Below are 24717 nucleotides of genomic sequence, written 5' to 3' on the forward strand. Positions count from 1 at the left end.
TGTGTTTCCAAACACCCAGAAGGCGGCCGTGTCCCAGCCAGCGGCGTGGCCTTCAGTAACCCCGCCTCCTAATCCTGTTAGCCCCGAGTGGCTTAAAGGCCACAGCCGGGCCCTAAACCTCCACACCCCCTCTTTGTGACCGCCCGCCGGCTTGCCTGCCTGCGCCACACGCACCATATGGCCTTGTGTGTGTGTGTTTGTGTGCGCGCACCTAGCTGTGTTACCGCTGCTTCACACACGCTTTAATCCGTATGGAGTCATCTGAATTTTGCACAGGCGTTTGTGTTTTAGAGTGCTTGTGCCTGGCTTCGGAGGAATCGTGTTGACGCTGCGTGAAGCTATTTACCGATCTTGGAAGGCTGGATTTAACGGTGCTTTATGTGACATAATTTAGGCAGCATCATGCTATGGGAAAGGTCTGACTTTTTTTTAAATTTCATTTTCTCATCCTTCCTTGCTTTGCATCCATCCATCCATCTGTTGATCATCCATCTGATTGTCATTGGATATTCCACCATCCGTTTAACCATCCATCCGTTAATCTCTGCATTCTTTCCTCCATTTTTTCAATTATTAAGTTTGATTGATTATCTCTTCATCCATCTATCTATTAAACATTTCAGCCTCCAACCCATTGATTAGCCAATCATCCATCCATTAATAATCCATCCGTTCGTCCGTCGATTATCCATTGATCCATACAGTCTATATTTATTCCAGGCAGGGCCGGCCCAAGGCAAACTAAGCATCCGCTTAGGGCCCCAGGGCTACCAAGAGGCCCCCTTAGTGGAGCAAATTTTTTTTTTTTGTAATAATTTCTATGTCATTATAATATCAAAAACACACAATGTCACTATGAACTGATTTGTTTTTGCAATTATATATATTTGACAGTGTATGTAGAAATTATTATTTTATTGATAAAAAGAAAACAAATAAATTTGTAGGTAGGTACCGCACGCTTCGCCGGTAACATGAGCTGCCCTGCAACGTGCAGTGAGCATCCAAACGTCCAAAGCTCCGGTCAGAAGTTAAGTCAGCAAGACAATGTCTCAAAAAAGGACTTATCCTTCAGGGAGGGAGGAAAGAAAGAGGAAGAATAGAAAAAAGCCAAGATAAAGGTTTGTTTTAATGTGTCTTGGTAATGTAATGTAAAAGATTTGTAAAGCTGCTAATAGAAAATTAGCTTGATAGCGACCTGGAACGGTCCAGTTCAACAGCCAAACATTTACGCTAGCGTCTTTGTGTTTGTGTGAAACTGAGTTTAAACTTTAAACGAGTCGATTCTCATGGTTGGCTCTGGATATTTCTGAGGTATTTTTGGCTTCAAAACGCCGTGTTTGATAACAATAATTAAAACTTCTCAATGTTTGACATTATCTTGCAAAATGTTTTTCCATCAGGCTACATGGCTGCTACATCGATGAGCTACTCTATGCTGTAGTTGGAAATATGTTGCTTGCTGCTGAGCATAATCATTTGTGGCTAAAACAAACATTATTTTTACATCAACTTCTAAGTTATGTGAAACTTCTGTTAAAATCATTTGAAGGCTCAGAATCAGTCCAGTACCGGTACCGGTCCACATTCTCAGTGGAGAAAGACTCACCTGGTATAAATTAAAATTTTAGCTATTGGAGTTACGCTAAAGAGAAATGTATTTAATCAAAGAAAGTCATGAATATGTGTGTAGAGCTGCACCGATTGCAGCTTTCTGGCCGATCCCTGGTTACTGATCTTTAAAAAGCCTGACCTGCTGATTTTGATTTTGTCTGAAATGTCGCTAAATATAGCAAAAAAGTCACTGAGTTGGCAACAGTGGGGTGAATATTGTTAACTGTAAATGTGCAGACCGGTCTGTCAGTCAAACCTCTCACTGCAGAGAGGAAGAGAACAGAGGCTGATTTTTAAACCTTTGCTGACCAAGATAAGATTAGGGGATAAGATCAGCTTCAGATGTAAGTATCGGTCAATCACGATCCCCCAAAATTAAGGAAATCGGCGCCCAGAAATCGACTGATTGATAAATCAGTTGGCCAATAAATGTATCCTATTATACATGTATATAATGTAAACAGCACTGCCAGAGATGCAATAAGTTTATAGCAGGTGTGTGAATGATCTAATGATCAGACAGCTGATTGCAGCCAGTCCACATTGTTAGTAGAACTAGGGGGCCCCAAAACCAAATTTCGCGTAGGGCCCCATGGAGGCTGGGGCCGGCCCTGATTCCAGGTTACATATTTTAAAGCCTAGCCTTTACAGAAGTGTCCCCCATACATTCAGTGGGAGTTTTTGTATATCTACCTTTAAACTTTTAAGTAAAAAGGAGCTCTTTTATTTTAAACATGAAAAGCTTAGGAATTTTGACACACACACACACACACATTATGTCTCGGAACGGTGTGTGAAGCTCAGGTTGAACCCGGTTCTCCAGCTGAATCGGTTCGTTAAACAGGCGTGCGGCAGGTGTTGGCCGTCCTCTCGGCTTTGGTTACCGTGGGGATTTAAACAGCCGGTCGGCCAGCTCAAATGAAAGCAAGTTCACAGTGACTTAGCTTTAAGTGCATGTGTAGGCCGGCTGTAAACATCCAGCGCAGGTGTGTGTGCGTGCTTGTGTGTGTGTCGGCGTCTTTCAGAGAGGGCTGTTTTAATTGAAGGATTTAATTACCCTTAATGAAAATGGTAATGTGAGGTTATATTCATTTTATTAAGTGCCGGAACAACGGCCCCCCACATTCACACGCACGCACCCACACACACACACACACACACACACACATCTGTAAGCACAATAAACAGGTGTAGCTTGACAGCGGCCTCGTGAGTGTTAAGTAACAGCGGTGTCTGTCTCTTTTATTTAAAAGAGTAAGTGAGTGAGTGGATGGAGTGACACGCGGACGAAGAGGGGAGGTAACCCGACTCAGCCGGGGGGAACAGGTGCGGGCCGAGTTCACACCTCCATCTTCCAGCGAACGCGAAGCCGACACGAGCGCATACACACACACACACACACAAGATAAAGCCAAGACTGGAATTGTTTTCACAAGGTACGGGTGTGTGTGTGTGACTGAAGAGTCCTTATTTAATTTCCAGACAGGTCTGTGTTAGTCAGTGATTACCCGCTGGCTTTTAAAAGCATGTGACTCAGAAGAGGCAATTAATTAATAAATTACCTCTGTGTGAAGAAGAAAACTTTCTGATGTTATGGTTTAATTAGCTTGCCTTTTTTTTTTTTTTTTTTGCCTTTACGTCGAAAGAGTTGAGCCCCAGAATATTGTGTGTTCACGCTTCGGTATATCCCAAAGCATGATGCTGCCACCACCACCGTGTGGTGGCAGCATCAAAGTGATCAAAGTGATCCGGAGATTTCTGGAACACATTTTACTTTTCTCTTTTTTTAATTTCAGCTTTTCCTTACTCCATTTCTTTATCATTAAACATCATCCTTCCACATGACTTTATTCAACCGATGCTATGACTTTAGCTGCGTTTCCTTTGCAAATGTGCACAAAACTTTGTCAACATTCCGATAATGTTGAGACCCCCTTTCCCCCGCAATTTTGCATTTGAGGTGTTTCCATTAAGTAAGAAACATTATTAAAATCACACATGAATTAGTTTGTTCACATGATAAGTCATTAAAAAACATGCCACGCCATGATCTTATAGCTACTTCCTGTCGTCGTCTTCTTTGTGGTTTATGACAGTCGCGTTGTCTGGTTCATCGTAGCGCCAAAACATTCTATCGACAAGATATTTTTTTTCGAAATTGCCCAGTGTCTGTGAATTTGAAGTGAATTTATTTTCTAAATGTCAAATTGCTCAATTATACGGTGAATGGAAAGGCACATAGCGATGAGAAACACCATTATGTATAAAATATTGGATGCCACAATTGCTAAATAACACACACATGCAATTAAAATGAGTCATTTTGCCAAAATGACAAATTAGCAAACTCAATTCTAGTTTGTTTTTGTTTAGTTTTTTTCTAATTAAAAAAGTGCTGGTAGTTGGGATAAGCTGAGAATCAAGCTATATTTATAAAGCTTTCATCCACTGGTTTCAGAATATAAAAACTCCATGAGCTTCTCACTCAGAAGGGATTTTTTTTTTCCACCGTCTTCATGGAAATGTCTGTATTATTCAGTGTGACAACAAACAGCAGCTCTGCTGGACCCCAAAAGCTAGCGTTTGGCTAACCTAAATTTAAACCCAATGGCTCCAGTCTGTTCATGTGACAGAAGCGGTTTAGACTTCATTGGAGACACTCAATATAACTAAGAAGTAGTGACAGAAAAGACATACATGACTTTAAAGTTCCATAAGAATAACCAAAACGGGGTAGCAGCTAGCGCCAACGATGCTAACGTTAGCATTTCGGTCAAAGGTTGCTTTCAGGGTTAGCAAAAAGGCTATTTCTCTGTTTCTGATGGGTCTGGACTCATCGTGTCTAGTTCAACATCTAAAATGCTGCATTGTTTTACACCGCACAGTTTGAGGCTCATTAAATATTTAAAGCACATTTTCAAAGCTTTTTTGTTTACCACATTAGATTGAAACACGCACGAAATTCACAGAACATAGACTGGTCTGATAATATTTATCTCCTCACACAGAATCTTTAAAGTACAGTCTGTTATTCAGAAACTTTAGTTGAAAAATAATATACATAGACTGTCAAATTCATACTCCAGGAAAACGGGAAATCTCAGATTACTAACTGGAACTTCTTCCACATCGGATCCAACCAAAAACAACAACAACAACAACAAAAAAAAAAGTACAGGTGGGAAAAAGAAAATACAGTTAAATTAATTTTAGGAACATATATTTCCATAAGTCTCCTGTCGGTTATGAACAGCGGATTAAAGCGGGAGCTGAGGAAGACACAAGGTGGAAGAGGAACTGAAAGAAAGCGGAACAGCGAGTACGGGCGGCGTTCAGGTTGGAGCGACAGCCGGCGAATCCCAGCTGGTCCAGGGGCCGAGTTAACAGCAGCAGCACACACACACACGCACACACACACCCACACGCACCCACACACACGAGAGCGGGTGCTGCAAGTGACTCTTGGCCCGCTTATTGCAACAGGTGGACTACTGTTTCAACACACAATACACACACACTCGAGCGCTGGCAAGCAGCTGCTCAGCAGCGGATTATTCTCAGTCTTTTTAGCAAAACGATCTCCCCCTTACGAGCCTGAAAGCGAACCTTTTTCGCTTTGTGTGTATGTGGGGCTCCGGGTTCCTCGTGTTGTGTGAACACCTAGATCTGTTTACAGTCAGGATAGTCTAACGGAGGATTAGATAATTAGATTTCAGGTTAAAGACGGGGTTTGCGGCCAGGCTTAGACAGTTTAATGTCAGTTTAATGTTCTCTGAAGTGGTATATTTGTCGTTTGTCCCTTCGCCGTCGTCTTATCGGTCGTCGCCTGACAAAGGAGGGGATTAAAAGTTTTGGATTTCACGAGAACGGAGGACGAGGGGACAGGGGTTTCTGACCAGCACCTGCACCTCGCTGCGTCCACCGTTTCATTTACCGCCGCTTCGCCCTGCCCTGCCCCAGAGGCTGGTGAATGCCAAGGGCAACTATGGGATGAGTGGTTGTGTCCGGAGAGATAAAGACACAAAGCGAAGAGATTATCATTATGACTCTCAAGGCTCTCCCTTACATCATCGGAGTCAGCTCTCAGTAACTGTGTTTCCGTTACAAATGTGCGCACAATATTGTCCATATTCCGCAAATACGAAAAAAAAATAAAAATCTCTATGCGCAATTAAAATCACGCGTGAATAAGTTTCTTCTCGCGATAAGTGGTTAGGAAACATACTGCGCCACGATCATCCAACTACTTCCTGTTGTCGTCTTCGTGGTTTGTGCCAGCATCCGTGTGACTCGTGTGACTCGTGTGATGCAGGGGGAAAAAAGTTTTTCCATTGCAGTTTTGCAAAATAAACCAATTTTGATTTGGCCTGAAAATCCACAAAATGAGAGAAATTTGAACATTTTCTAAAATATAGAAAAATATGAGAGGTTTGATCAATTGGTACAATATTCTGTGTCATAAGTACTAAAACTATATTTAAATGTAGCAGGTGTGGATTTAGTTTTAGCTGAAGTCTGTGCATCAAAAGTCAATTAATTCTAATGAAATATTGAATAGGTAAAGATTTGAAGTAAAGAGATGCCAGGCTACTGAAACTTATCACGTCAGTGCATCCTTCCACTCAACTTTCCACTTATGTACATGGAGTTGAACAACTTTCTGTCCTTGTAGAGTGTGATCTAGATCATAACAGTTTTATTTTTTGAATTGGGTTTGTAAAATCACTTTAGAATAACATGCTGAATTTATTAAGACGCAACTATTGATTGGTTGCGTTGCAGCAGTATTCATGGGTATGCTACTCTGTTCACATTTGTTACAGCATCTTTACAGCAAACTGTTGACATTATGTTATACATTTAAGAACTTATGTTACGTTTTGTTGAAATAAAAAAAAAAAACTGTAAAAATGCCGCCTGTACCCGGATTCTTGCGTTGTAGGGAACGAGAATCTCAGACCTGGGCTTTTCCTGTGCGACTCTCACATAGACGGAAACGCGGTGAACAAGTAAACGGCACAGTTCTGATTAACCCCAATTGTGGTTAAAAATTAAAAATAAAAAAATCGACACACTCAAACGGAGGCCAGTGCGTGGGGGGGTGAATAAACCCAGAAAAGCTCTCGCTGTGCAACTAAATGAGGCAGGTGCAGAGAGAGATGTTGCCATTTTACAATCTGTTTATTCTGCTTTCACGCCCTTCGTGGGCTAGTTAAACGCGCACCGCTTGCCCCGACCTGAAAAAGAGCGAGCCACACCGCATGTTCAAACGCTCGACTGCTTATCAAACACGCCGTATGCAAATTCAAACGGGAGGTGGTTAAAATGCTAAAACCGTTTCTGGATGCACGTTTCCTGTTCTTGTGAAGCCGAGGTAGTGTTTCTTTTTTTTTTTTTTCTTTTCAGTCGGTCAAATTAGGCAGCCTTGTGGTCCTCTGTAGTAATGGAGGCCCAGACGGTTCCCAGTAGAGCTGCAAGCATCGGTCAGGATTCTGTCTGCTGCCCTCCAATTCACACTTGAGTCTGTGTGAAAAGGATTAGGCCATAATTGAGTTGGCAAACAGTACTATAAAGGTTAATGGGATTCATTTGCATGAGAATCTGCTTAAAGGTGGGGCCAGCCAGTCTGCCGAAGGACTGATCATATTTGAACTCGGGAGACAAATAAATACACCCCTCTATTCTGTTTTTCGAAAGATCTGACTTGCAAGGACATGCGGTGTTGGGTCAATACGTCCCACTGAAGGACAGTCTGACTAAATGTGAAAGCTTTCTCTCATACGTCTCCAGACTTCTAAATAATGGGAAGTTTGTGCACAATTTGGGGAAAAGAAACCCAGAATAAATTAGGCATCAATCCCAACAGGTCACTATGGCAATTTCTTAGTAGAGATGCACCGATCCAAGAGTAATATCTGTATCAGTCCCGATATTAAAATAAAATCTAGCGGTAACAATGTGCCCAATCTGTAAGGATGGAGCAAATCAGCCAGGTCAGCGTAATTTCATCAGATGTTGACGTTACGCATGGCTGTGGTAAACAGGAAGTTGAGGTTGCAAACTAGCATTACTGACACTAGCGTCTCTGAAGCTAATGTCTCTGAAACTATCATCCATGACACTAGCGTCTCTGAAGCTAATATCTCTGAAACTAGCATCCATGACACTAGCGTCTCTGAAGCTAATATCTCTGAAACTCGCATCCCGGAAACTCTCTGAAAAACAGAGAAAATTTTTTAGGAATGCGTCTCTGTTTGAAGCAAGTTGTTCAGTCATGTCAACTAGCATTGGCAATGCTACATGCTGTTCGGAGACATAGAGAAAAAAAACGCTCTTCTAATGATTATAACAGCGCAAACAGTCTATCAGTGAGGTAAACGTTCGCTATGTCAGAACTTATTCGGTGAATGTGTTTCCATCTTACCTTTAGCACTTGAACTCTTTTTTGGGGGGGGAAATAAAACAACAACACGTCAAGCGAGTGTAAAAACGTTTTTTGTGAAACTGGGGAAGCTGTTTTGAATTCTGCCATTTCCATAAACTTTTTCTAATGCGATACAGCTTCAGATTTGGACTTTAACTGGGCCGTTGTAACACATAGCCACTCCGTATTGTATGTCTGCATGTTCAGGGTTGTTGGAGGGTGAACCTCCATCTTCTTGGTCGTTGTCATGCTCTGTGCTACACTTTCCATTTTCATTCCTGCGTGAGATGTTCAAAGTTTGCGATTTAAAAAAAAAAAGTTTCAAGTGGTGTCATTAAAGGTTTGTAGTCCAACAAACAGCTTCTGGACAGCTGAAGCTGAGCTTGAGGTCTTCCTGGTTGGTTATTTTAAAATAACGAGCCGTTTTTAAAAGGGGGGGCGGGGGGGTGAGTTAGCATCCAGCCTCGAATCGGAAACCTGACGGTTCTGATTGGGTCCACTATTGTTGTGCTGATTTGCAAACCCACTTGGAGCCCACTCATTTCATTTATGCCTACAGCAGTTGGACAAAAGCTGTACAAATTAGTGAGGAATAGCTAAGAAGAAGGGGTTCACTGGCAGGTAAAAGCCAGAAACGGACTAAATAAGCATGATTAAAATGAAAAAGTAATCGCTATTGGCTCTAATCTATCCACATTCAAGTCTTCAATTGATTTGGCTTTAGCCACCCCAGGTACTGAAGAGTGAAAATAACAAGAAGGCAAATTTTGAAGTACCTGCCAAAAGTTTGGGACCAGCAGGAGCTGAATGACGTTTTGTACTTTGAAAATGGGAGAAAGTGTTGCCTTTCCGCTCTAGTATCTCGTCTAAGTGGCGAGTTTAATGACGTCTTGGTGCCAGAAAGCCTCCAAATCTGAGCAAGCGAAACTATATTCAGACTTTCCACATGCGTTTCAAATAAGTGATTTTAACGACACCCCACTGTTTCAACAAGCTGGACTGCCTGTTGTTGGTGTTGTTGACAGAAAGAAGTTTTTAGCTGTAATGTGCCAAATTCTATCGTTTCTCTTCAGACTGGAAGTGGGCGTTTCCACAGGGCTAACAAAGTAACTATGCCATCACTGACTGTTTCAAAACATCCAACAAGAAAATAGGAAGTTAAGGGTTTATATTAGTTTTTTTTTAAATGATAATTTTATTTTTGTTTCTTTATTATTTGTTTTTAACAACCTATGTCTATTTCACATTATTTCAGCGACCGAAACAGATTTTGTTTTTAACGTAATGGGCAGGTATCGACATTTAGCCCTCCCTACTTTCTAAACATCTTTTAAATATCGAATCTAACTAGTATCAGTTGTTAAAACAGTATTATTTATGTTGATGCTCTTATTCTGAAATGTGACGAAATGTTCTCTGTCAAGAGGAGTTACGTAAACGCCGCTAATGTCGGGTCGGCTAGCACAATCTGCCTGCTGCTATTATGTCTAAATGGCTAATAGGTTTTCTGATACACTGGGTTACAACTTCAACTTTCAGTTTCTCTATTAAACTAAATTAACAAATTAAAAGTAAGCTTGCAATAATTTTAAAAAAAGAATAAGTCAAATGACGGTCATTAATTTTGTCCAATCAGTTGCGGCTTTTAGGAAACGCCTACTTTGTCTCCAGACTTACCCACTTGGTTGCCGCCCGGTCCAGACGTTAAAAAGAGCTTAAAGGGGCAGCAGCTCAGTTTTGGGGGGGCTGTGAAGACTTCTTTTTTCATTAATGCATGTTTTTGCGTTGTGTCTTATATAAAACTCATAAGCCCACATCGGGTGAATTGTATTAATATTTTGGGATTTTTATGAATGTCAACACTATTCAAGTACTTAAAAATTTAAAAAAATAAAATAAAATTAGGGGGAGACTCTGCATACCTGCTTATGCATAGGACTACCTGTTAGTGTCATTTTCTATTAGTGGAAGAACTCCTCTGTTGCGGATAGGGCACCAAACCGGCTCTAGCCCAGGGGCCCTCAGCCTTATACATCCGGCCCTGGTTACTGCTTATCTGAGTGACGCAACAAACCAAAACAGACAAGCAGAGATTTACTGCTTTCACTCTGGGTTTTTTTCTTCTGTTTTTGCTTTTGTTTAATGTACAAAAACTCCTTTATTTTCTGTGTAGGTGTAAAACAACCTCCATCTAACAAAAACTGCAAAAATGTTTTCACACTCGTTAAGAAAGGTGGATAAAAAAATGCTTCACTGTTTTTAAAGCATAGGATTTGTACTCGGACCCCTTTACTTTGATACCCCTAAATAACCAGTGAACAGCATCAGTTCAGTCTGTCGCCTGGAAAGTGAAAACGTATGGAGCTAAATACGAGACACAATCAACATTTGAGGCTAAAATCTGTCAAAGTTTTTGTTTGTAACAGGCTGCATGCTGGCGTTGCATCAGCCCGTCCTGACTCGGTGGAGGGCAGGGACGCTTTAAAGCGAAGGCCTGGCCCAGACACTGCTGACTGGTGCAAAACGAACACACACGCACACACACACACCCCAACACGCACAGGGGGGGGGGGCAGGAAACTGTCAGAGAGCGAGGGAGTGACTGAAAGCCGAAACGAGACTGATGGCAACGGGAAGGGATGCTGCGCAGGAGGATGATGGGAGGAGGAAGGAGAGGAAGACATTATCGAGCTTCTGTGAGTCAGCAGGTTGACGGAGCTTCGGGGTGCGGCTGCGGCGTGTCACTCCCTCCCCCCACCCACCCACCCACCATCCCTCTGCCCGTCGTCTTCTTTCGGTCAAACCAGCCGGAGCCTGTTCGGTCCGCTCAGAATCAGGCGGAGCGGGTCACGGACTCCGATGGATTGAATTTATCACGTTCAGTTTCACGACGCCTGGAGTGTGAAATCGATCGGCACGCCCGCGCTCCACAGAGAGGCCGACACCGAGATTTAAAAGCAGTGCCGTCGTTAACCCGACGAGGGAGAGCAAATCGTTTCACATGATCAGCTAAATGTGTTGTTAAAAAGTTCAGTGATGGTTTGTGTGTGTGGGTGGGTGTGTGTGTGTGTGTGTGTGTGTGTGTGTGTGTAGGACCAGGCGACAGCGTCCCGGCTGTGTACAGCCTGGATGTAACTGACGTGTCCAGATGGGAGGAGTCGGTGCTGAAGCCTGCACTGCAGATCCTGGACAGTCTCAGCAAGGTGGGGCCGACTGCCGGGGGGTCAGCCGGGTTCAACAGTCCTCCTGACTCTCCTTCGTTAGTTATTGCTTACTTTGTGCTCTTTTTTTTGTGCTTTTCTTTACTTTTATTCCTTCTTTTTACCACATTTTGCAACTTTTCTGTACTCCAATTTTGTTTGTTCCTTTGGAACTTTCTTCCCTCGTTCTGCTTTCCTCTCCAGATTGGGTTTTCCATTTATTTTCGGAATTTTATCAAGCGAAACACGTGAAATAGATTAAATTCACACGGGTGGTTGTTAGAAAGCATTCATTTCTGGTGATTAGCATGTTTTAACACGTACATTAGATGAAAATATAACATTTAAAGTTAAAATATGACATCGGATCAATAAAAAAAAAACAACTATTTTTGAAAACAGAAATGCGGTTTGGAATGAAAAGTATGTTTAATACCTGCTTAAAGGTTGTTATTTTGAAAAGGTACTTTGGGTTTGAAAAATGACACTCATCTGGACGTGTATTCAAATTTATGGAATATGACCGTAGATGTTTAAAAAAGCAAAGCAACTCAGATTTTTAGATGAGGTCAAACAATTCCAATCTTTTCTATAAAATTGACTTGTAACTTAACGGAGAATTGCAAATGAGGAGGATTTTATTTCACGCCCCAACAAACAAATTTCGTGCTTTTCTTTACACACTGGTATGAAAGATATAGATAAAATAAATTTTCATATAAAAACAGTAAAGATAAAACTTTGGGATACTGAGAGACACAGCAGCCAATTGTAATATTTACTTCTTTTTTTTTTTTGTCCTTCGACGTATGTCGTAAATACGAAGGAAGATAAACGAAAAATATGCAACTTTAAAATACTGTGAATGTTAAATCAAAACGTTTTTAAAGTCTATATTGTTTATATCTAACAGATTAGCCGAGTCTAAAACATTGTCAGTACACAAGTATCTCAAATCAGTTTGCAGAATTAGCATGCTAATGTTAGCTTGCTTCCTCTGTGTTTTTATATGACTTGTTGATCATTTACCTAATAGGGTTTTTTTCTTGTTGTGGTTCTAGTTTATAAAGGAAGGACTTTAGCTCTCCTTGTTTCCTGTTCGAACATCGTTTAGCAACATCAGCTTTCCTTGTTTCTCCGGTGACAGGGTGAGGAGCCGGCTTTCCCCCCTATCAGACTGCAGGGGCAGCGGAGAAACAAACGCAGCCACCACACCTGTGACGCGTGTGACAAAATCATAATCGGAGACGTAGAGTGGTCAGGTGAGGATGCTACGCCGCCTCCGTTTATTTGTCCGTCTTTGTAATTGTGAAGGGTGTTGTTGTTTTATAACAGGCAGCAAAAAGTAACAAAGAAACCAATCTCTGAGTTTGGTCCCTTTTTTTTTTCTTCTTTGTACCTGCAGCTCACCTGAAATCCAAAAAGCATCACTATCATGTAAGGAAGAAGAGGAAGTCCGATCCAGGAAGTGACCCGCCCCAGAGCACCACTGCACAAGCTGCTCATGAAGTACTGGACGGCACTGAAACCCCTCAGGCTTCTTCCAAAGAATCGAGGACGGAGCACACAGACGTTCCTGGGATACGATGAAAGCTCTCCGATTCACGTCTGCCTCAACTCAGGCTTCCAGACCCTCTGAGCTCTTCTGACTCGCATATTTTGCGTCATGTCGCCGTTTTTCAGAATTCTACACGATCCTGTAGAATTGCGCACAAAGCAAATTTTTAAAGAAATCCGGTTTTGTTGCACGTTTAATTCTTTTTTATATTTTGAATAAGAACTGTTTAGTTCTATATTTTTTGAAGAAAAGGCCTCATATGAAGTGCTATAATTTTTATTTATTTTCCTATTGCTGCAGTCGGTTTCCCGATAAACTACATTTCAGGCTTTAACTTCAGTAAACTAAAGTTACATTAGGAGATCATTGTGAAACCTGTAGAGAAGTTAAAATGTGCTACCAACAGCACTGAGCACATTTCTGCTAATATGCTAATAGCTTATCTAATTTTTTGTTTAGCGCTTTCACATTTTTGCTAGCTTTGAAAACTCTTAGCGCTCTTAGCTTGTCCTGAAATAATTTTGCCGGATAAATTCTAAATTGCTAGTATTTTGGCTTTGGTTTTATATAAATAAAATTCAACTTCTGTTGGAAATTTTGGTTAGCAACTGTAAAGAATTTTGTTTTGCTAATCCGCTCCACTGGTTTAGCATTAGCTTCCACTAAATACTGCGTCGGTGCAGCACTTTAGCCTTTAGCGGAGACAATATTTAGGATTTGTGCCTTAGGTTACCAAGATGCGACCGTTGAGAGGAGCAGCAATCAGAGACAAAGTTCTTGGTAACTCTAGGAGTTGTAAGATAAATAAATATGTTGGCAGGAATCATGTCAGTGGTACATGGCAAATAATATCTGTCTTGATTTTAAAAAAGTGGGAATAACGACGCTATTGTTGGACAAAAGCCAGGGAGGACACATGGCAAGAAGAAGGTGTTGGGCAAGATCAGAATTGACCTTTTTGACCTGCATGTGTGACATAAAACGAACAATGCACATCACCCTGCTGAAAACACCACACCCTCTGTCAAATTCGGTGGTGGCAGCATCATGCTGTGGGCATTAGTGTTTTATTTTTAATGTATAAAGCCGCCTTTCTTCCACTTCACAGTTTTGCACTCCTATGTGTTGCTCTGTCAAATTCAACCAGAATCAGCATAAAATGGTGTGGCTTAAAAATCGTTATGAAGTCTTTTCCAAGGCTCTGAGAATTTCCAAGTTTTCCACTCGACTCCACCAGTGGTGTTTCCTTTCCGTCATTTGATCTCCCAGCGACGAGCACAAACGCTAAAAGGTATTGTCCTTTGTTTGCCTGTTGCCGGCTTATTGTTGGACCTTTTTTCTTTTCTTTCGTGTGCGTTTTAATTACTGGCTGGCTTCAGGCTTTTTAAAAAAAAAATTCCTGTCTGTTTATCCAGCAGCAAGTTGAAGCCTTTTCAAACCTTTTGGTCTCTGCCTAGGCGCTAACACAACATCTTGGCGTCGCTCCAAAACGCCTTTTTTGGTCGTTCCCTCTCCATCTGCCGCTCTGCCACTTTTTCAAACTGTCAATATTAAAACACTTGTTTTGTTTGGTTTGGTTTGGTTTGGTTCACATGCTCCTGCAGTTTGACCTCATCTCCACGGCTAAAAATATGGTTCAGCCGCATAATAGGTGGAAGTGTGTCCCACATTCTCTCCTTCCAAACTGGGTCAAGCTTACTGGGAGCTCGCTATACAGTATGGGAGCAGAGGTCAGAATGCAACTGGTGTCTGGTTTTCATAACCCGCTCTATGTTTGGATCATCTGTTTTTCCTCCCCATGCGTTTTGTGAGGTAAAACTCCTTCCTTCTTTAGTTTCCCATGTTTTCACCCCATTATTACCAATGGAGAAACAATGAAATGTTTCAGTTTGAATGAAGAGAACAGTTCTTGTTGTTGTTTTTTTTAACTTTGTGCTCTCCAGGCGCTGCTGGAGGTGCTCCACCGATTCAGAGACGCCAGGAGCCGTTGAACTTTGCACACCAGTTCACAGAAGTGCAGATGTACCACGACCTCCGGGGTCACGAGGCTAATTAGCGGCTGTGCTCGCTGTGACGCAGTGGATTGTCTACACACACGCACACAGGGGGGTTCAACTCCGAGCAAATCCTAAGACATTCTCTGCAGACTTCTTCAGTGTTTCCACGCAGGTCCCACCTGCCTGTGTGGGCGTGTTCGTGTGTGTGTTTACCTGCACTCACTGCACAACCGCTCGTCCTGTTTCCGCTCGGTTTTTCCATCCTCGGCTCGCGGCCCCGTCCCACTGAACCGAGGCTGTAAATGTAAATGTTCCTGCAGCTGAGGCCACGCGCAGGGGAGCCGCAGCCCGGCTTGTGTAGCGTGCTCTCTGACCTTTGTGCTGTCGAAACCAGATATCTACATACCAAGTTTAAGAAGACGCAGTGTAGCCGTGTTTGAATCGGATGTTTTAACCCTATGATTAGACCTTTTAAGAAGACAAATTGTGTTGGACGATAAGCTGTCTAAGAAGTTATCGCGATAAACGATAATATTGTTGTTTTGAGACCATTTTCAAGTAATGTAATGGTAATGGAAAAACAACGCAAAAACACATTCTTAAAGATCATTAAACTTCAAATTCTAATGAGCCTTTAGTACTTGAACTGGAAGACATTTTAAATATCCAAAGTAAGTAAACAAAACAACAAATAATGGAAGTCTCTGTGCTTCTTAACAGGGTCTAATTAAAACCAAAGCACCAGAATGAAGATTTTTATCATCCAGAGAGAAAAGAGAAAAAATAAATTATGCAAACAAAAGTTAGCGAGTTTGTTTTAATTTATCATGGGATTAACTGATTTATTGCTTTCTGTGACAGATCTCCTTGTAAGCTGATGTGTTGGACCCCTTTTGGCTTGTTGTTATAAATGAATAACTAAGTAAAACAAAAGTTTGTGGTAAAACTGAGGCGTTTGTCCTGACGCTGTGGAACGATGGCAGTTCCACACCTTTGATCCCAATAAGCGCTCAATATTCAGAACCAGTTCTATCAAAACCGCCAGACATTCTTTAAAGAAACGACAGGACCTTAATGTCCCAGAGAATTTCCTTCATTTCCTCTGGGTTAGACCTATGTAACGCACATTTTTCAATGTACTAGCTTACATTAAAAGATGAGAAACAGTGTGTCAACTGCTTGGGTGTGGTTGGAATAGGCCCCAAGAACAGACACAATAACCCAACAGCACTGCACCAATTGGCATGTAGGGTGTAGGGACGGGCCGATCCACCTTTTTCACTTTCAATACCGATTCCGATATCTGAGGGTTAGCACCGACCGACACCGAGCCGATGCAGAAAAACACAGACATAAATGCACTGAATTATAAATGTATTTGATTACTCTGCACCAGAACGCCACACCTAGATGCACTGACAACATCTCAAGCTAGGTCAAACTCGTGAAAACAACTTTAATTTATTCACTCGGTGCAATTAGAAGAATAGCAGCCATTGTAAAATAAATAAAGAAACTGAAACGGACAGAAACAATAGGTTGACTACCTTGGTCAAACATGTAGAAATAAACTGCACTAAACCTTCTTTCAAATGGTTTCGAAAATGCAATGAGGAGCTCTAACCATAATGTAAAGTAAATAAAACGAAACAAGATTCTGTTTTGTACGGTTCTTTCATAAGAATCATCAAAAACGTTCAAAGCTGATTATTTGTTTTCCAAACTGAGTGTCCAAACATCTGACTGGGTCTACAATGAACTGGTCTGTTTAAAAGAAATCCATTAGTTTTCTTCATCTCTTCAAATCCAAATTACCTTATTTTAGTGTCTGAAAGATGGAAATGGAAAACAAAAAAATGCTGTTTTGCAACTTTGATTTCCTGAGATGTGAATGGGAAACAGCCACTTGTGACCTTATTTAACCCTTTAACCCAGTGACTTTGTTTTTCCCCGAGGTGAATGGTCCTTGTTTCTCTTTTTGTATCGACTAATAGGATTTCTGATTCGTCCTTGTTTGACATAAAGAAGTGAATAGTCAGGATTCTTATGGTTAAAGTATAAGTACAGTCTTTAACTTTTTCTCCTTGAATATAAATCTATTTTTTCCCCCCCTGCAATGTTTAGCGGTATATTTCATAATGTTGCATTTTATGCAACATTACATTTTTCGTCTTGCTAAGTTTTCACCACTTTTACACCGGAGGAGTTTTTAAAAAATTGGCGTGTTGTTCTCCTCTTCAACTCGTAGCTGCGGCGTAGTAGTGTGTCATCCAGTGACTGTGCGTCTGAGTAATTTAAAGTCCACTTAATCCTAATCTCTAATCCCATTTGACTAAACATTCCCTGCCATCTGGTCCTGGCTAGACAAAAAAGAAAAAAAAAAAAACACCTCCTCACGTACCTAACGCAGGCAGCTAACCAGACTGAGGCGCAGCTGTAGCCGAAGACTTTGTGGAAAACTCGGATAGCGCACGGCGTGTTTACAGATGAAGGCTAAAATGTTTGTGAATGGCAAAACACTAGACACCACAGGGTCCTGTAATCTGTGTGTGTGGAGCGTGAAGGACCTGGCTGAGAATGTTTTGGGAGCTACAAAACATTTAAGAATCTAAAGGTCGGGTGTCACCCTGACCACAGAGCTCATTTCGATCTATGACCTGATTTTTTTTTAAAGCTTATTTTATTATCCCCTTGCCCCCCACCTATCTTTAAAGTTCCTCAGGTGTAACTTCCTGTGGGTCGGGGTCAGTGTTTTGCCGTCTGTAGACGACGATGGCTCAAAGGTTGCGTAACCCGAGTGAGAAACATAACACTGCCAGGTGTGACTCTGACTCTTAAAAGGCTTTGTTCCTGCAGTATTATTGTGCGGTGTGTGTGTGTGTGTGTGTGAGCTGTGGTATCTTTCCTGGTTTTACCAGTTCAATTCGAAACACTCGGGTGTGCAGTTCCTTGAAGTTGTAATGTATCTTTTGATTACATTGCAATCAAAAGTTTCATATATTTGTCGGTATTTTTTGTGATAGGCTACATCTTCGTTATTCACTTCCATACATTCTAAATTGATTCGAGTTATCAAACAGTTGCGTCAAGGTTATGTTTTCATTCAAATAAGCTTAAAGTTTTCCATTTAAAGAAACCCAGTCCTGTTGGACAAACACATAGCGACTGTTGTGTTTCTTCTCATAACTTAACTATATGAACTCAACAGAACCTCAGTGGAACGTGACTTAGTTTACTAAACATTTTTCCCAAGAACATAGTGAGATCAATGCGCTGATACCACATTTGGTATTCTTCCACATAGTACACAAAATAGTGCCATTGAATAATGTATTGTTTTATCACATACATAACAGTGACAGTGGAAAAACTTCCCTCCAACAGGAAGATATATCCAGCAGAAAGCGACTGGCGTCAGTCATACAAAAACATGGTTGTGTAAGCTGTGGCGTGTGTGTGTGTCAGCAGATTAAAAAGTAGGCTCAAAGAGATGGAGAAAAAGATAGAATCTACAACACAGGAAAAACGTGAACACCTATAGATGGAGAACCTGAGTGCCTCTATCCTGGAAGGTGTCAGTTCTAGACTAATATTCCTCATTAGGGAATAACTGAGGCAACTAGTTCCACTTTTTCATTTTGGGGTATCAGAGTAGAGATGGGTAAAATTTAACATTTTGTTTGAAAATATTAGTGTGATTTTGTCAAGTCCTTATAAAATACAATGAAGTTTAAGGTGTGTGAAGAATATGGATACTTTTACCCACTTCGTCAGACACACTGAGAGCGAATGGTCAGATTTTGAGACTTGGCCACGCCCACAGGCTTTGACGCAGCGACAATTCTTTGATAACTTTTGCTCTCCAAAATCTGTATGACAAGTGTTAGTGTTAGATTCTGCACATATTGGTATTGATCAAATACCTGGTAAACACAGAGACGGTTTCACCGACACAGATACTTTCCATAATTTATGTTCGAGAAGTCTTCAAACTTCTGACCTCTAGGTGTGGTTTTTTTTTGTTTGTTTGTTTTTCGGTGGCTTTTCCTTTTAATTATTTTTGTTAAAACCTGGGCTAGAATTTGGATGAAGTCTATAAACAAAATATTTTAATAACATGATAAATGGAAAAAAAACAAATAGTAACGCAAAACAAATTTGTGTCCATTATTTTCCTAAATAAAATGCAAAAATATATATAATGTGACAGCAAATCAAAACAAAATCTTTTTGAAGTAGTTCATCTATTACAATACAAAAAAGAATTAAAATTTCCTTCATACTACTAACGATTCGATATTTTTGATAGACCCCGCCCACCTCTATTGAGCGAGCCGCTGCGGCCCGATTGAGCCGGTGTTCTGTAACAATCCGGTGTGACGTATGTGTCGGAACCAGGCGCAAAGCATCATTTATTCATGTCTGTCTATAGGATGGAGGTTCAGTGAGTTCATGCAGCTCCTCTCTCTCTCTCTCTCTCTCTCGGTCATGCTGTCTGGCTCCTGCAGCCACTTTCTGTACATGAAGGTGCAGCAGATGGGAGGGCCGCGATGTGAATGAAAGGCCCTTTAAGGTGCAGAGTGTGGGAGCGTCGGCTTCTTACAGTCGCTCTGCCTCTTTTCCCGGCTCGTTATGTAACGCGGGGGCTGCCCGCTCTCTCTCTCTCTCTGTCTCTCTCCTTCTCTCTTTCTTGTACTTGCTACTTTCCAAACCCTCCCAGATTCAGAGCCAGTGATATCCTTCCCTGTGTTTTCCAGCAACCCGCTGAACTCTTTTCCCAGGGCGGCAGTTTGGTGGAGTTAAGCGCTCAGCCGCGCATTTAATTGTCACGTACTGGAGGCGGGGAGCTTATTTTAGGAAAGCAAAAGAAAAAAAAGAGCTGTTAACCCTTTTTGTATCGTGGCTGCAGGGAGAAATAAATCCTGCAGGTTTACACACTCCCTGCCATTTTTCCAGCTTGTAAGACGAACAAACCTAAACACCTGGTGTGTGTTGGCACGCGAATGCTTGACCGTGTAACGCTTTGCAGTACATACTCACTGCAGTGAACGCACGGTTCATTTTGAGCCTCTCTCCATTGTCAGGGAGTTGAGCGCCGGAGCCGGCTTTTTTCCCGCCAGTGCGGCGTTTTGTGGGTGGGGTTTTGGACCGGCCTCAGCAGCGGAGCGCCGCCGCTTCCCGCCCGATATGCAAACGAGTTCGGCCGGAGCCGCCCCGTTATGCGGCACTTAACGCTGTCGGTGCCGGGCCGCACACAGCAGAGTCGGTAAATATTAATCAGTTAAAAATCCACGGGATGGAACAGATGCAAATGTTGCCAATAAATTGCGGAAGATATACTGGGTTTAAAACAAGCAAACAAAAAAACAATTAAGAAATCCTGAGAAGAGCAGAAGTTTTGAAGAAACCACAAGGGTTTGTAGAATTATGTTCAAATGTGTGAAGAAGATGCAAAATTATACTTTAAAAAAAGTCCATTTTGTAAGGTCTTTGTGTTTCTTTACTTTATAACCAAAATCTGTTGTGTCAAACCTCTTTAATGCACTGATCTATAGAACAATATGTATTACAGCATTCAGACATTTTTAACAATGTTGTATTTTGCAGGAGCACAGTGCCAAGATTATCAGGCACTGACCCTCCAACATGTCCATCACGTGTTCAAATCAACATGAGATTGGACTAAATTTAAACGCTTTCCAAAGCCTCCTGAATCTGCTCAGGCAATAAAAACCGAGACCCTGACCTCAGCTTTGATTTACTTTTTTTTTTTTTTTTTTTGATGCAGGTATTTAAAACAGATGTGGGGCTGTTTTTAGCAAAGAAAAAAAAGAAGCACATGGCTCACTCATGTTTTAAACGTGTTACGCAACAAAGATGTAGCTGGCCTGTGGAGCGGCTCGCCCACGTCCTCTCAGGCCCATTTCAAGGGCCCCATTATAACGAACCCGAACACGTCCAGCAGGACGGAGCGCACACCTGGCTGGGTCTCTCACATCTCACGCGCCGAGATATTTCAAGCTCTAAGTGTGCGAGCAGCTTTGTTGTAACCTCTCACTGTCATGGTTTTGAGATGCAAAGAAAATTTTGATACATTTTAGAAATTTCTTTAATCTTTTTTTCATCTTTAATGTACGATTCAGATGAGGGGAGGTCTGAAGCAATGTTAGAACAGAAGATATTAGCTGTTTGGGAATTTTGAAGACTATCTTCAATACTGTTTGTCAAATGGGCTGTAAGGTAGGAATACGAAAGCTTTTTTTTTTTTTTAAATAAAGAAAAACATCCAAGCCCCGCGAAACAATGCAAAAATATACCAAAAGTCTCCAAAAACAGGTTGAACTTCTGTATTGAATTCCAAAAGATACACAAAAGAGTACACTTTACTCAAACATTGAGGCATGGCGGTGGCAGCTGCATGCTGTGGTCTGATTTAGTTTGATTTTTTTTAAGGGAATTTGTCAAGATAAATGGAGTTATAAATCTCTGCAAATGCCAGTCAATTTCAGCAAAGAAGCTTCGGGTTTCTGCTAAAAAAAGCCGAAGAGGAAGTTACAGTTCAGCATGAAAATGACCCAAACCATTTGCCCGAATCGACAAAAGAACGGCTTCAAGAGGAGAAGGGTAAAGTTGTGGAACATGGGAGAATCCAGATCTGATCTGAAAATTTGCTTCAAGAAAGTATCGAACAGAGTGCAGACGTCTGCAAACTGCTGTATTTATTCCAACGTAGCAACGTAGCAGCATGATCTGGGCCGATGTCAATATCCGATACTAATATCGCCAATAACTGATATTTACTGTCACACGACTAAACAAATACCACATGACCAATCTGCTTTGAACTTCCTCCACTCCCTCTTCTGTCCACGGAAATAAATACAGATGGATATTTTATTTATGGAATAGAGCAGAATAGAGTCACTATTCTCATTCTAATGAAAAATTGTACCACAAAATTTGGGTGCAATTATCGGACCGATTCCGAAATGTTATAATAAATCGACTAAAAGCCGATACTGATGTTGGTGCCGATGTATCGTGCGTCCCTGTGTTTTAGGTTCATGTATTTTTATTTGAGGTTTGAATTTTACAGCTCTTAGGTCTCAGGAAAGGTGGAAAAACTTGTGAAATGATTCCGTTCGGGGGACGGCTGCCGCTGACCAGTCGGTTGAAGCGGAAGGCGGTGAAGCGAAACCACTGCCTTTGTGTATCGGTGTCTGCACGGATGATAAGTGCTCCCTCCTCGGAGCGGTTAGCGCTCCACGCTGTCACCGTGGAAGGGAGGGGGGGGACAGCAAAGCAAGAGGTGGATTTGCAAAGCGTTTCAGAGGAACTACAGAGTGATGAGAGATAATGTTTGACTGTTGGAAGAACTGAAGCCGCAGCTCGTATTGACTCTGTTAGCTGAGCAAACAGCGGCGCACACGTTGTTGCACTTAAAGACTCTCCAAAGTCAACAATGAAATATGGATTTGCATGTTTTGCTTCCTCTTTTTCTTGCCTGCAACATGGCACAAATGGATTCTGAAAGGAAATACTCAGAGCATTTAAATGAGGGTTAAACTGTATAGAGGAAACCTGCCTGTTTAAGCCTCTGGCTACACTTTAGCAAACAGCCTTCACTGAGCGATAATAAACACCCAGCTTTATTTTATAAATGTAAAAGTAGGGAAGTAAACTGAGACAATGGTTCCCCATTTATGACATGGCAGTTGGGACGCATATACAGACTGACAGGTATTCATTGAGATTGCACCCAAGTAGCTTTTTGTCTTTTGTTTCTAGCTTGAATTTGTTTTGTTTTGAGGTTTTTTTATCCCGCTGCTTTCTGTTACATTTATCCCTGCTGACCACTTTAACTATAACCCCACTTTACGCCTCCAAGACGTTAGACTTTAGAGTGAATTTTACCTTTATTTTAACAAACCAAGGCTGAAACAATCTGTTTTTAAGTCTACATTTGTTATAAATTAAACTGTTTTTATGCAGAAAGACGTGCGCAAATATTTATCATAATGATTTTGTTATGTTTGTGTCTTTTGATCCAGATTAAGCAGGTTAGTAGGTTATGTATTCGTTAGGTGTGGAGCCTTGCATGCACATTTACAGCGATCTTTTGCTGCCCCCTTGTGGTAATGTGCAGCACATTCTCCAACAAATTGAACATAATGTTGAAAATAAGTTTGAAAAAATCTGCTTTTAAATTTAGATGAAACGACACCAGGGTTTAAACATGGGCGTAGGTTTGGGTATGGACGGTCATGACATGTCACGACCAATATTCAAGGGATATAAAATAGTCCCGACCAATTTTTGCCATATAAATAAATAAAAAAAAAAAACATATGTATTTTTTAACAAAAACAAAATAAATAAACAAAAATCTAAATTGATTAGTTTAATATTTCAATATACTACGCAGTGGTAGCATTAATTTTAAATGCTGGTGAGTTGGTGAATAAGTTGCAGAGGTGTGACCAAGTCACTGTGTTGCAAGTCTCAAGTAAGTCTCAAGTCTTTGTCCTCAAGTCCGAGTCAAGTCTCAAGTAAAGACAGGCAAAAGTCGAGTCAAGTCTCAAGTCAGGAACCTTTAATTTCAAGTCATTTCGAGTCGTTTTTATTTTATTTTTATAATTTGCAATTATACAAAAAATTCAAATAATAGACCATTTGTTCGTTTTAAAATATGTATTTATCTCAAATGATAGAACATGTGTAGCTGAATACAAAGTATAAAAAACATTTTCAAATTGGACCACTTTATTGCCCAGTTCTGTTAAACTTGATATTCAATAAAAAATGACGAAAATGCTGACATTTCCACAGCACAATACAAAGAACCATAACAGCAGTTTTTTCCTCTTTTCTCTGACCTGTCAAAACAATATATTGTCAATATAATTTTCCAACGTAGATGTCTTCAAATACACCAACCATCCTTAGATGATACTAGACCCGGCTCATCATCATGATGGGACAGAGAGACTCTGTTCCCTGTGTTCAGGTCCAGAATCTGCTTTCTGTTCCGGAGCCCCGCTCACTATCCACCGGCTTCCTGAGCTAACACGGTGCACATTATTTGTGGAGGCATTTGAAGGACCGGATTTATGGTAAATAATCACCAATTTAACCCGGAGTACACATGCTAACACGAAGTTAGCTAAAGTCAGCTATCTTACAGCAAAAGAAAAGCGCCACCTACCGATCTTTGTGAAGCTTCAAATGCCGGACAAAGTTGGACGTCATGGCATCTCCATCCGATATTCTCTTCTTGCTTGTTTTACAAGTTGCAGTTCGTTTTTTAGTCGAAAGTTCATAACCTACGTAGCCAAAAGAAATTACTCGCGGAAGCATATTCGAGCGGTTATTTCGTATTTCGTTCCCTGAGCTCTGTAGCTTTGCCGCGTTTTTTTAAACGTCCAAATCCTGTTAATTTGATTGGTTGTGCTGCAGCTACGTACACATACATACATAAGGAGAGAGGAAAACCATAGCGACGGTCTGCGCATATTGATACGGAATGAGTGACATTAATTAATGACGCCACTTTATAAATAATGTGTTTTAAATTTTAAGACTTTTGAGTAAAACATATCAAGTCTTTTCAAGTAAACAGCTTCAAGTCGAGTCAAGTCCAAAGTCAAAGTCAAGTCCGAGTCTTTGAGCATTTTTTCAAGTCAAGTCTCAAGTCGTGATTTTAACGACTCGAGTCCAAGTCATGTGACTCGAGTCCCCACCTCTGGTCTAAAGCCTTGGTTGAGGGTCATTACTGACCACGAAAAGAATCTCCTGGAAGTCATCGCAAAGATATTTCACAGGATGTTGTTGTTCTTGATATTTTACAAAAATAACATTGTAAAATGTTAAACAAACCCAGCTTTGCTTCGCTGTTTGTTTGTCTTTTTTTCGTTGTTGTTATTG

At 41.1% G+C, this 24717-nt stretch overlaps 1 protein-coding gene and 1 long non-coding RNA gene across 6 annotated transcripts in view; one reads left to right on the forward strand and one right to left on the reverse strand.

Moving 5' to 3' along the window:
- Positions 1 to 13974, forward strand: part of trit1 (tRNA isopentenyltransferase 1) — a 39970-nt gene extending 25996 nt beyond the window's left edge. For all 5 annotated transcript variants that reach the window (XM_032581097.1, XM_032581099.1, XM_032581101.1 and 2 more), the window contains 3 exons: positions 11132 to 11241; positions 12386 to 12500; positions 12644 to 13974. In XM_032581097.1, coding sequence (XP_032436988.1) covers positions 11132 to 11241; positions 12386 to 12500; positions 12644 to 12828 — 410 coding nt within the window. In that variant the 3' untranslated portion in view covers positions 12829 to 13974. The remainder of the gene's footprint in view (positions 1 to 11131; positions 11242 to 12385; positions 12501 to 12643) is intronic.
- Positions 1 to 18923, reverse strand: part of LOC116731358 (uncharacterized) — a 31930-nt gene extending 13007 nt beyond the window's left edge. The window contains exon 1 of the long non-coding RNA XR_004341580.1: positions 15007 to 18923. This is a non-coding gene — a long non-coding RNA (uncharacterized LOC116731358). The remainder of the gene's footprint in view (positions 1 to 15006) is intronic.
- Between the last annotated feature and the right edge of the window lie 5794 nt (positions 18924 to 24717).

This window comes from Xiphophorus hellerii, chromosome 13, assembly GCF_003331165.1.
Source record: "Xiphophorus hellerii strain 12219 chromosome 13, Xiphophorus_hellerii-4.1, whole genome shotgun sequence".
Classification (NCBI taxonomy): domain Eukaryota; kingdom Metazoa; phylum Chordata; class Actinopteri; order Cyprinodontiformes; family Poeciliidae; genus Xiphophorus; species Xiphophorus hellerii.